A 13,783-nucleotide genomic window follows, 5' to 3' on the forward strand; every position below is an offset into this window, starting at 1 on the left:
CTGATTGGCCAGTGGTTTGTGTACCTTCAAGGGCTGATTTCATACTACTTTGCTTTTTTCTTGGTGTATCTTTCCGGAATTCACCATTTTTTCCCTGTTCCTCCTCCTTCCTGTTTTCCCTTCCAGATCAATATGCTTCTCAATTTTAAGGATGACAAAAGTGAATGTCCATGTCCTGAAGAAATTCGTGACCAACTATTGGATTTTCATGAAGATTTGATGACACACTGTGGTAGGATCTTCTTGATTTGTAATTGCTATTAGACGGACATTCCTAATCCATACATCCTGGTTCACACTTAAGTATCTAGGTGAATAGCTCTAGCTCTGTTACATGTTCATATAATGGTATTTATTATGGCAGCATGGCTGACTGTCCCTCTGTGTCAAGTCCGAAGGGTCAGTAAAGTCAAGAGGCAGTGAGCCTGAGCAGAATATGGCTGAGTGCCTCTCTCACTCACCTTCTTTTCTTTACCACCAGGGAATCAGAAGGAGGGTGGGGACTTCAGGCAGGCCCTTCAGGCAGAGAGATGAGTGTGCAGTTGGTTTAGTCAGTGGCTGTGAAGTTTCTGTAAAAGATGATGAACAAGTCCTAGAGATCTGTGGTGCATGTGCCTGCAGGTAGCAGCACTGAGCTGTGAACTTGAAACTTTTAGAGGGCATGTCTCATGTTAATCGTTCTGACAAACAAAAAACAACAAAAAAGAAGCACAAGGAAACTTAGAGGTGATGTATTTATATCTTCAGCTTGATTGTGGTGATGGTTTCATGGTTGTACACCTGTGTTCAAACAGATCAAATTATGTACATTAAGCATGTGCCGTTTTGTCTATCAGTGTGCCCTAATAAAATTCTTTTTTAAAAAATTAAGTAATTTGATGACAAACAGTTAAATCATTTATGCCTGTGTGCTGCGACCAGCATGGACAAACTCTAGTTTAAAACATATAAAGACTCACACATGCAGATGATTTTGAAGATAAAGCTGAGTGTCAGGCAGAGTGCTGCTGTCTGATGAAAAAGCAGATCTAAAGAGTTATGCCAGCAGACTTTATTTACATATGTCTCATCAGTTTGAAGACTATGCAAGCATTATTCTTTGCATTCAGGAAAGTTACAGAAATTAGAAACATCTATGCAGCTTTTCCACAGTTGCAACATGCAATGTTAGGAGCTTTGTGTGGTGCTCAAGGAGGTCCATTGTTTAAAGCTATTGTTAAGCGGGCAGGCTCAGGAGCAGCAGAGCTGGTGAAACATTGTGGTTGTCTAGCAAGAGAATTCCTCTCTTCCCTGGAGCTATGTGACTGAGATCAAGGTTGAAGGTGATAAGACTCTTCTGCAGAGCCTCCTCATGCAGGGCATTACCAAAGGAATGGGCATCCTGTGCCCTTGCACAGGAGCATTCCCAGGCACCAGGCACATCACAGCCATGAGGTCATCAGAGACCCCCAATCTCAGTCACTGCTCTCCCATTCCTATCAAAGGGCCATCATTCAGGACAGGCCTGGGAAATCCAGTGAGTCTTTTGAAATTAATGAGTGTCTATGGAAGGCCTCCATTGCTGAATGTCAGTAGCCATAATCTGTTTAGGAACTCACTCCTCCTTGTCTTCTTAGAACTTTTAAAATGGAATTGATTAGATGGATGTGTAGTTCTTCATTTTTTTATGAAACAATGTGGAAATTGTTGTAATAAAGAAAATGAATTTGTCATTTTTACGTGAACTATATAGATATGTAGATACATGTCTGATGTGAGATGTGTTTCACATCACCAGTGAGATAATGTTCATCTTATTTAAAACTTATTTAAAAACACTGCCATACATCTTAATTCATTTTATGGATGAAAAGCCACTAGAATACCACCTGAAAATCACAGCATGCAGATTCTGTCATCAAAGGCAACTGTAAAACAGTGGAATCACTGGTACAATAGGAGCATTCCCTGGTTAAGGGCATCTGGTCATGCCTGTTTTGTCTTGCAAGTCACCCAGATATCACTGTTGCTTTGGGAGGGACAGCGAAGGATAGAAGCTGGGCAGGGTGGGTTGGGGGTAGGCAGAGCAGGACCGTGGGGCTCCAGTGGTTAGCATCCCGAGATGCCCAAAGGTCACTTGAAGGGCAGAACTGATTTTGGCTCCTAACAGTGTCTTTGTGGTTTCTGCTCAGTTTTTGTTTTGTACTGGTTGTCAATAGCCCTGAGTTCCCAGGAACTGGGGGAAACAGGGACAGGGGCGTGGGGAAGCTGACATGTTCATCTTATTTGAGTGCTGATGGGCAAGTCACTTAAATAGTACTCTTGAGCGTCTTAGACTTTGCTCAAAGCTATAAATGTAAAGGTTGCAAAGCCTGAGATTATTTCTCTAAATATATTGTTTTCAAATAAATTTTCCTTTTCTGCTTTCTCCTCTTTTCTCATGCTAGGAATTGAGCTGGATGAAGATGGGTCTCTGGATGGAAACAGTGACTTAACCATTAGAGGGCGTCTGCTGTCCCTGGTAGAAAAGGTGACATACCTGAAGAAGAAGCAAGCAGAAAAGCCAGTGGAGAGTGACTCCAAGAAGTCCTGTAAGCACTATGAAGGGGCACTGGCACAGTGACCTGACCCTTGACATTTATTCATCCTTTGAATATTTATTGTATATAAGCCAGTAAGGTCACGAGTTTGTACTTCAAAGAATTTAATGCTGAAGTCGATGTCTGCAGCTCCCAGAAGCAGATGGCAGCATCCAGCTGTGTGTAGGTCTAGGTGGAGAGGTAGTAGTGCTGTAGGGTGGATGGGCTCTCTAGAGAGCTCCACACTTAGGTTTATGATCAGAGACCATCAAGAGAAAGTATAAAGAGAGCAATTTAGCCTACATATCCAAATATTAACACTTAATTGATTTCAGTTATCACATCAAATTAAACATGTGTCTTAAAAGGTAAATGTATATTGCCTACAATTATATTTCATTTTGAAACATTCACTCAAATGGTATGCATTTCTGGTTCATCCATATCCCATTTAACCAGGAACCACCACGGCTGCCACTTCTTGAAACCCTGGAAACCCCCAGGGGCTTTGAGTCTCTCTGGTCCTGGTCCTGAAGGGGTCCTGGAGCAGGTCTGAGGGGTCTACTTGCACATTACTCCAGCCTCTGAGACGCCTGTAATTTTAAGATGCAGTATTGGCTTACTAAGGGTTTCTTTTTCCTTCCTGAAAGAAAAAAAATACTACAATTTTTACACTTTTAAATCTTTAACTTATAATGGAAAACATTTATATAGTTATTTCTAAATTTATTCTTCAGTCAGAATGAAATTGGAGTCAGGTCATCTTCAATATCAGAGTTTAAGTTTCTTATGAACCACTTTTTATTGTTAGCAGATTTACAATCTTACTCTATTAAAATGACGAAATGTTTTTGAGTTATTATGGAAATTTTTTGACATTTTGTTTTTGAATAAAATTGGTAGTTTTTGGTTTTCCTTATATAATACCTAGGTTCAAGGTAAACATCTTCTTTAAAAAATCATCCAATGTATTAGTGATGGGAATTAAGTATTACTTTACAATGTGTGGATTAGTTACATCAACACCACTTAATTTTGATAATTTTATTATTAGAGGTTAAGAAGTTTCTAATTTAAATTAACTGTTTTGCATGTTATATTACAAGTGATCTGTGTATGAAATAAATTTCTACTTTGGTATAACTTCATGATCAAATCCTTCTGAAGACATTTTAAGTGACAAAAATTAGATCCAAATCTAAAAAAATATAATTCTGTGTGGTCAATGTTGCATAACCAAGGAGACAAGTAGATGAACACCTTCCTCCTGAATGTCTGTGACTGACCTTTTAGGAGTTCAGTGTCAGACCTTCTGAAAGGAAAACAGTGGAACAGAGGAAATAAAAGTTCAGGCCCCTTGTGTCGGTTGCCACACTTTCAATTACTGGTGGACCACCAGTACTATGTTTGAAAAATTAGTTGCAACTTTGAAATGGCTTGTTCAATTATAAAAATTATTTTTAAAAGAAGAGTTTATAATATTTTTTTTTGTCCTTGCTTCACTAAAACTGATCTTTTTGAAGTTCAGGTAATATTTAAATGAAGTTCATTGTCTTTGAAGAAAATTCCTAGCTTTTTCTATTCTAGTACAAATAGAGGTGGCAGCTTGGGGCTGTGGCATGTGGTGCTGAAAGGTCCAACTGATGTCTTCTCTTCTGTTTTTTCCCCTTGAACATTGGCAACATGACTCTGCAGCTAGCCTTCAGCAGTTGATATCTGAGACCATGGTTCGGTGGGCCCAGGAGTCGGTCATTGAGGACCCTGAGCTGGTGAGGGCCATGTTTGTGTTGCTGCATCGTCAATACGATGGCATAGGGGGTCTGGTCCGGGCTCTGCCGAAGACCTACACCATCAATGGCGTCTCTGTGGAGGACACCATCAACCTGCTGGCATCTCTCGGTCAGATTCGTTCTCTGCTGAGTGTGCGAATGGGAAAAGAGGAGGAGAAGCTTATGATTCGTGGATTGGGGTGAGTTATTTAACCTGTCAACATTTTGTCTTATAAATAAATCTCTTCCTTCCGACTTTAATCCCATTAGCAGTGCAATAGGTGTGTGGATGTAAACATACTGTCTGGATTATATGATAGTCTTATAAATACCAAGCGGAGGAGACAAAGAAGCTGCTGACTGACTGAAATAGAACCAAAGAAGCACTGAAACCAGCGAAGGGAGCCTAGAGAGGGAAAAGCAAACAGTGAAATAGAATAACCAGGTTATTCCTTGACAGAACTCAGAAATAATCCCTAGGGAAGAAAATAAGGGTGTAAAAATGCAGGTTGCTAAATATCATTTATGTACATTTTGAACTTGGAAAGCAAAACTGTGCTTGTGAACCCATTAAGTATTTAACAGTGATGAAAATGGACTGGAAGATTCTATTCCAAATTCACAATGATGGTTCCACACTTAGAATAAGTGTACAAATAGGACAAAGGGGGGTGAGGAGAGTGTACACACAGGTGGGTTGTGGGCCTTTGTGCAGCTGCATGAGCGTGAGTCTGAATATTTAAACCCATCTGGAGAAGGCCTCCTTTGTATTCATCTCAACCAAAGAAACAGGAAAGTCTTCCAGGAAATGGAGACCACTGTCTTTCTTCAGTGAACACATCAAAGTAATATGTGCCATTAGTGATCAGACTCAAAATGATACTAAAACCACCATTTTACACTAATAAAAATTTAAATAAAATTCTAATTTTTGTGGTATTAGAAATGTTTTCCTCAAAGGACAACCTGTCTACGGGGCAGTGGAATCGTACATCTACTTAAAACTTGGTAACTACTATTTATCATATGATAAAATGAGCAAGTGAGCTATTCAATTAAGGGTGTCAGGTGAAGAGCTGTCTGTTGTCTTGAAGGCTTTGTGTTATTTTCTTGCTAGCAAATGTCTTTTCTAGAAAATGCATTGATTTTATTTTTGATGAAATTGTAAATGAGAACTTCTGTACAGAATTTAGTGAACATAAGTATCAGTCATACTACTTGATGAACTTCACGATCCTGACAAGCACCTTGACACACACATTGCAGTAATATTTAATGCAGTAACAATGATATGAATCACTTTACATATCATCTACCTCTACTTCTTTAAATCAAAGGCCCATTTTAGTGAGCTGGGTTACTTGTACCTGGAATTCACACATATTCAGTTTCTCTTGAAGAATATGCTTACTTTCAAGCATTTCACCAGAATGATATCATGAATATAGCAAAAATTAACACTACTGTGATTATATACGCAAATACTGAATTTAGTACTAAAAATAGCATGTATATGAAAACCAAATACCTATGTAAATTTATATAGGAATTTTCATATAAAATGTACAATATTGATTATTATTTCTGTACAAAATAAAGTTGAATACATGATTGCATATCCATAAAATTAGGAATAAGTGTCTGAAATATGTTTCATGGAACTAAAGTCCACATATTTAATATGTTTCTTGTCACTGAAAAGAATAGACAACTTGTATGGCACTTTGGGTAGGTTATCAATATTTTTAAGGAAAACTCAATTGCCCTCATTAAAGTTTTGGTGCAATTATGATCACTCTTGCTTTTCATGCATATAAGTTATTTCTAAAGACTTATTAAAATCTCAGGACAATGTTCATTTGAGTTTTTCTCTAAGCATTCTGCTCTCTTCCATGCCTCCATTGTCCTTTGCAGGGATATCATGAACAATAAAGTGTTTTACCAGCACCCGAATCTCATGAGGGCCCTTGGGATGCATGAGACAGTGATGGAGGTCATGGTCAATGTCCTTGGAGGTGGGGAATCCAAGGTAAAGGAAAATCTTTGATTCTTGGGGTGCTATTTAGCATAATCTAGAGTACATGGATTCCAGAAAGTTCATGAGAATGAGAATTTCTTAAATCCTTTTTGGAATACTGCTTTTTTTAAAAAACACCTTACACAGAAAGAGACTTGACAGTTAGATATATTACTACTATTTTCTTAATGTTGATAAAAGTTTCTATCTTATACTTTATAATTTGTTATCACCTAAATTATTCTCATTTGGGGAATATTGAAAATGCCAAAAAATTAATACTATATTAATTTCTTCCTTAATTTTAAGTCCAGTCCCATCACTTTACAAATCTGACACAAGCATGTCCTTCAGACCCTACTGTTGCTCCTGGCCTGGATCCTGGTTGGGTCCACTAAACTCCTGAACTAAATCAGTACTGGGCAGTGATCCTCTAGAAAGTATGTGTTGTAAGACAGAAAAGTAAACTTCTAAGTGACTAAAATTTAAAACAAAGTTCTGGAAAAGCAAACTGATAGAGTAATATAATAAATAACTTGATATAAATCAGTATAATTTTATAACTCCTGTTATGTGCAGTATATTTTTCTATATTATAAATTTCAAGGTGAATCTTATATGTTATGGGAACAAGTCATATTTCCCATGATCAGTGTGTCTATCAGTTGGGCTTATAAGTTATAATTTCATATACATGCTATTTTTAGTACTAAATTCAGTATTTGCATATATAGTCCCTGTATTTTCTGTTAAGGAAGGACTTCAGGGATCATCTGGAGGGAGGAGTGTATGTTTGATGGGCCCACCAGACAGGTCTTCTGATCAGGGGACTCCTCTCTGCAGGCAAGTGGTATGCAAGTCAGGGAGCTTGTGAATCCCCAGATTCTCAATAATAATAATAATAGTGATAGTAGTAATAATGTTAATAATAACCCTGTTATGAGGTTTCAAGTTCTGAACTATGTATTTTTCAGAAATTTTCTTAATGTGTCCTCTCCCTTCCCTCCCTAGAGTATTAGTATCCATATTATCCCAATTTTACTAAACAGAATCAAAGAGGTTGTTTAGTTTCCCAGCAAACCACAGCTGATTCCTAAGTGAGGCTCAGGCAGCCCTCAGTGAGATAAATGAATTCTAGATCCAACCTGATGGTGGTAGGGAGGTTTCTGATTTTCATTGGCCCAAGGACTAGGTGGCTTGTAGGCAGTGTATTTGAAGGCTGCCTATATCTGATGTTTGGTGCATGAAGACAGACGGATGGACAGTGTGACTGAGACCCCCACTTATGTACTCAGTTTTATGAAGATTTCTTGCTTTCCATGACTAATCAAACATTCTTTCTGTAGGAGATCACCTTTCCCAAGATGGTGGCCAACTGTTGTCGCTTTCTCTGTTACTTCTGTCGAATAAGTCGGCAGAATCAAAAAGCCATGTTTGATCATCTCAGTTATTTACTGGAGAACAGCAGTGTTGGTCTTGGTAAGCAACTGTATGATTTTTATTTAATCTTTAAGATAAAATTAGTGTACAGACCTCATTTAAAAATACAACTTCATGTTAATATGGCATGGGATCTGAATAGATGCTGTCAAAAGAAAACATACACGTGACCAAGGGTATACGAAAAAATGTTCAGCCTCACTGTTCAGTGAAATGCAAATTAGAACCATAATGAGATATCACCTCATATCTATTGGAATGGCTGTTATAGAAAAGAAAAATATAACAAGTTTTGGAGCGGATGAGAGGAAAAGGGAACCCTGGTACACTGTTGGAGGAAGTCTGAATTAGTACAGTAATTATGGAAAACAGTTTGGAGGGTCTGCAGAAAGGTAAGAATGTTGCTACCACATGGTCTAACACTTTCACTTCTAGGTATGTGTCCAGGGTAGGGAAGTCATCATTTGAGGTGATGTTTGCTCCTCTGTGTTCACAGTAGCCAAGAATCAGCCTCAGTGTCTGTCAGCAGATGAGGGAGTAAAGGAAAAGTGGGATATAAACACAGTGTAATACATATGCCTCCTCAAACAGAAGGGAATCCTATAAATTGTGACAGTGGATGGACCTGGAGGACATTGGGTTAAGTGAAAAAAAGCCAGGCACAGAAGGAGCAATGCTGTAGAACCTCACTTACATGTAGAATATGAACAAGTCAAGCTCATAGAAGCAGAGAGTAGAATGCTGATCACCAGGGCAGGAGGTGTCTTTGGGGAGATGTTGGCCAAAGGCCACATTTTACACAGGAGGAATACGTTCAGGAGATCTGGGTACAACACGGTGACTGTAGTTAGTAACAATGTATTGTAATCTCAAAAATCATTAAGAGAGCAGATTCTCATCACAAAGAGTGATATATATCTGAAGGGATGTATATTAATTAGACCAGTTAGGTCATTCCAGAATGCATACATATTTCAACACAAATACATAATAAATACACATAATTTTATTTGTCAAAAATAACTTTGTCAATTGTTTTAGATTGGTGCATTTTTATGTAGAATTCATAGCTACAGCACAATTCAGGGTTTATTTCACCTTTGTTTGCATCAGCCTCACCGGCTATGAGAGGTTCAACGCCACTGGACGTGGCGGCAGCCTCGGTGATGGATAACAATGAGCTTGCCCTCGCTCTGCGGGAGCCGGATCTGGAGAAGGTGAGCCACACTCCTACCCTTTGTATCTGAGGGAATGGGGCTTCTTCACAGCTCTTCTTCAGGACTGCTTAAATGTGAATGGCTATGTTACATTTCTAGTAGGGTTATGGAATAGTCTTGCTATGTAATATGTATTGCATTTTAATCCTTCTTTACATAATTTTATGGTTAGTCATGAGATCAAAAAGCTTGAGATGTGGTATCTCCTCTGATGACCATTGTTTTCTATGAAAAGCAATCAACTGCATCTGTGTTCTTGGATGCTCTTGCCTTTTCATAGTGTCTGCTATGACTTTTGCTTGAATGACACAGTTTTAGTTTTTTTTTGCCGGGGGAGGGGTATTTACTGGGGATCGAACTCAGGACCACTGAGCTATATCTCCAGCCCTATTTTGTATTTTATTTAGAGACAGGGTCTCACTGAGTTGCTTAGCACATCACTTTTACTGAGGCTGTCTTTGAACTTGGGGCCCTCCTGCCTCAGCCTCCTGGCAGTTTCAGTTTTTTAAAAGGTCGTTTAAACATGTCATACGTGATTGTGACTCAGCCTGCATTTGTGTATCCCAGTACAAGGCTTCAGCCATGCACTCTGGCCACGCACTCTGAATGCGTTTAGCCACATGTTTGCTAACCAGTGTGTAGAGATTGTCCCTCTAGTGCCCTTGCAGTAGTGTCCCAAGTGGCCACCTCTGCCTTCCTTGTCCCTCTAGAGTCTGTTCTCACCTTTGCAGCCAAAGTGTTCCACTGAAAAGGACACTCTGAAGTGTGCCTTTATCCCTCTAAATAAAACCCGCAGGTGTTGCCCCAGCTCCTCTGCTGTCCGACCCACACATCAGCGACTTCACACCCTGCAGCTGTCCCTCCTGCCCTCTGCTCCAACCCTCCCTCCTTCTTGTGGCTGGTGTGCCCATCTCCTGGCCTCTGCACTTGCTGTTCCATACTTCATGTGCTGTATCGTCACCCCAGGGGGCTGTGGCTCTTTTACAGATGTCCTTCCAGCTGTGGCTTCACTGTCACCTTCTTGATCAGCTCCTCCATATCCCTGATTTTTAAGTAGAGACCTCTGTCCTGCTTCCTTAAGCTCTTCCTATACCCTTTGCTACTTTATCTCCACAGTTGAAAACATATTTGTATATTCCATGTATGCATACATACACACATATGTAAATGCCCATTTTTATTTTTATTGGTATTTATATGAATTCTTTTTATGTACATACACAGCTTTTTTTTTTTTTGGTAATGGGATTGAACCTAGGGTTGTTTAACCACTGAATCACATTCCCAGCCCTTCTTATTTTTATTTGAAACAGAGTCTCACCAAGTTGCTTAGGGCCTTGCTAAGTTGCTGAGGCTGGCATTATATTCAGAATCATTATGCCTCAGCCTCTTGAGTTGCTGGGATGACAGGTGTATACCACTGTGCCTGGCATTAAAGTGTGCTCACACAAACTGTGAGGGCTCAGCCTCACTAGTGGTTATAATCTTATGGGATCAAGGATGTGTATATGGTCTATTGTTGACCAAAACATTGTTATGCAGCACATGACTATAGTTTAAAATCTACATGTTAGTGTATTTTGAAAGATTTCCTCAGGATTTTTTAAATCATACCATCAGGTCTGCAAGGTCAGAGAGGTTTTCTTTTGTCATTAACTCAGTCTCCACAGGTGACGCTCAGTGTGCAGCCTTTCATGAAAGACAAAGCTCCTTCCCAGATCCTCCTGATTCTTCTGTCCAGAGCTTTGTATCTCTGAGCCACCTCTGTACACTTGTTAAAGTGCCAAATATTAAAAAGCTGGATAATACCAAATGCAGAGGAGGATGTGAGCAGTTAATCCCCCATTCAGATGCTGGAGTGAATAATGGTACAGTTGATTTGAAAAAGCAGCTGGGTGGTTTATCAATTTAAACACATACCCCACTATAAACCACCCGGGCAGCCTTTCCACTCCTGGGAATCTAGTCAATAGAAAGGAAAATAGATATCCGCACGCAACACTTGGACAAGAATGTTTGTTTGTAGCAGTATTATTCATCATAGCAAGCAGCAGAACTATCCACCAGTGTCTGAGTTGACAAGATGGTGGCACACCCGTGTACGTGGAATGCTACCCAGCAGTGAAAGGAAGTAAGGACTGACATGCTACAGGGTGAAGGAACCTCAGAAGCCAGGTACAGAAAGATACATGATGCATGGTTATGTGTATAAATGTTCTAGAAAACCCAAGCCAATTTGTAGTGAGAGGAAGCAGTTCATCTGGGGCAAGATGTGTAGAGAGGAAGGGACTGCAGAGGGCACAGGGGACCCTGGAGAATGACGGATATGTTCTGTATACTGGCTGTAGGGTGTTTTCACAGCTGCATGCATCTCTCAGAGCTCATTGGATTCCTACTTTAGATAGAGGGCTCTATTGCACCTCACTTCTACCTCCACATTGTTGATACACATTTTTAGCTATATTGTTTCTTTTCAAAACCACTTTATCCTCAGCCAAACATAATTTTGTATGCTAAATTGCTCCTCTAACAGTGTGTTACCATTGATGTTGACTTCTGTGGGGATTTCTTTTAAAACTGAGTCTGATATGAAATATTGAAAAGGGACCAACATTCATATAAAACAAAATGTTTTAAAAGGTAAAGCAAGGCAGAAAATTTTGGATGCCCTACTTTCAACAGTACTCAAAACTAGGTAGTATATAGTGTATATTGAATACTCAATATAGGTTGAGTGTTCCTTGCCTAAAATTCTTGGAACTGGAGGTGTTTCAGACTTTGGGGTTTTGGGGTTATGGATTTCTATTGATAATAATTTCCTTCCTATTGGTATATTGCATATCCATAGTTAGATCTCTTTGGAAGGGACCCAAGTCTAAACACTTTGTTCCCATAGCCTGAAGGTGATTCCGTAAGATACTTTGAGTGCACCTGAGTTTTGACTGCAGCCTGTCGCTTGAGGTCAGGTGTGACCTTTTCCATTTGTGCCCTCATGTTGACACTCAAAATTTTTAATTTTGGAGAATTTTTGATTTTTGATGGTTGAATGAGGGATGTTCAACCTGTGTCAAGTTTTCTAGACACTGAAACAGTTCCTGAAATGCATGAATAGCTTGCTCCCAGTGATTTTAAGTGGGATGTTGGACTCCATATTGGGATTTCCCTCCTCTCTGTGCATCTCCTCACATTCACTCCCCCATTAACTGATGCATTGTTTTGGAAATAAACCACGTCTTTAAAAGATCTGTGCATTTTAGAGAGGTCTTTTCTTATCTTGGATTTTGTTTCAATATTGGGGCAGAGGCCATTTGACATATGTTTCTTGAAACTTAAGAAATATACTTGTAGATCAGGGTCTCAAGTGATATGAAGTTTAAGAATATTGTTCTTCTATAGAGCAGGTTTTTAAATTTTTCATGACCACACTTTATTATATTTAAATATTTTTTAAATCAAAGGTTTTGCTAAAGGGATTCATGTGGATTATCATGAGATTAAAAAGACATTGCAGAGCTGCACTCGTTGAAACCATGCTCTAAGGGTGTCACATGCCATGCCCAGTGTAAGTTCTAATGCTTCCATCCACAGGGCAATCTTTGCCTGTCACCTTGCTTCTAGGTTGTACGCTATTTGGCTGGCTGTGGTCTGCAGAGCTGCCAGATGCTGGTGTCCAAGGGTTATCCAGACATTGGGTGGAATCCAGTGGAGGGGGAGAGATACCTTGACTTCCTCAGATTTGCTGTCTTCTGTAATGGTAGGACCAGGCTGCTTGAGGTGTTTTGATTAAAAGTACATGAAAATAAGAATTCATCCCTGTATTTTCATGGAGAAAGTGAATGCTATTAGAGAAATCATGCATTTTATTCTCAGTAGGTTTTCTTAGTAGTAATCATTTATTGTACAAAATTTGCATGGATAATGCTTTCATTATTTAAATTAAAATCTTTAGGTACCCAAATTCTTATAAAATTTTAAATTTAATTCTAATAATTAGGAATAAGATATCTTTTTCCATAATAAGTCAATGAGAATGAGTAGTTTGTGCCTCTATAATGCTTTTCTTAAATAATCTTAAATATTAAGAAAAGAAATTGTGCTTTGTATTATAAAGCTAGTGATTTGGGTTAAGTTTTGGCTTTGCTAGTATGTTCTTGAGTTTAACTTATTGCTTTGAATAAGAACTGATTGTCTTGAAATTTATTTGCTCAGAGCTTCTATATAACCCATCATTGTTTATGTCCCTCTTTTGAATTTAGGGGAGAGTGTGGAAGAAAATGCAAATGTCGTGGTGAGATTGCTCATTAGGAGGCCTGAGTGCTTCGGTCCTGCTTTGAGAGGGGAAGGTGGGAATGGTCTTCTTGCAGCTATGGAAGAAGCGATAAAAATAGCTGAGGATCCTTCCCGAGATGGCCCCTCTCCAACGAGTGGATCCAGCAAAACCCTGTAGGTCTCATATACACGCTCACATGTACAGTATGCTACTTGGTGAAGTTCACAAAATATATTTGGCGTTCTATATATTGAAGTATTGTTTCTGATACTGATTACTTCTCCCCTTGAAAATAAAATGTCCCATATAGGTAAGAATAGAAGGAGTTTACTGATGGAAGAGGTTGAATGAGCAGAGATTGTTAGGGAAGATTGGGTGGATTTAGTAGAGAAGCTTATGTTGTAGGGGGATGGATAATGCATCTTGCACGTGTTCCTGGGAAGTGGGCAGGTGGGAAGTGAGCATGTGGGACTGGACTAGGGTTCAGTGGCAAGGAAATTCAAGTGAGTTCT

At 39.2% G+C, this 13,783-nt stretch overlaps 1 protein-coding gene across 1 annotated transcript in view; it reads left to right on the forward strand.

Moving 5' to 3' along the window:
• Ryr2 (ryanodine receptor 2) overlaps window positions 1-13,783 on the forward strand; it is a 478,528-nt gene that overhangs the window by 301,309 nt on the left and 163,436 nt on the right. Inside the window, exons 40-47 of the mRNA XM_027947992.2 lie at window positions 127-232; window positions 2,427-2,570; window positions 4,254-4,527; window positions 6,242-6,356; window positions 7,691-7,823; window positions 8,898-9,001; window positions 12,620-12,755; window positions 13,258-13,444. Of these exons, the coding sequence (XP_027803793.2) occupies window positions 127-232; window positions 2,427-2,570; window positions 4,254-4,527; window positions 6,242-6,356; window positions 7,691-7,823; window positions 8,898-9,001; window positions 12,620-12,755; window positions 13,258-13,444 (1,199 nt within the window). The remainder of the gene's footprint in view (window positions 1-126; window positions 233-2,426; window positions 2,571-4,253; window positions 4,528-6,241; window positions 6,357-7,690; window positions 7,824-8,897; window positions 9,002-12,619; window positions 12,756-13,257; window positions 13,445-13,783) is intronic.

Source organism: Marmota flaviventris, chromosome 12 (genome assembly GCF_047511675.1).
Source record: "Marmota flaviventris isolate mMarFla1 chromosome 12, mMarFla1.hap1, whole genome shotgun sequence".
Taxonomy (NCBI): domain Eukaryota; kingdom Metazoa; phylum Chordata; class Mammalia; order Rodentia; family Sciuridae; genus Marmota; species Marmota flaviventris.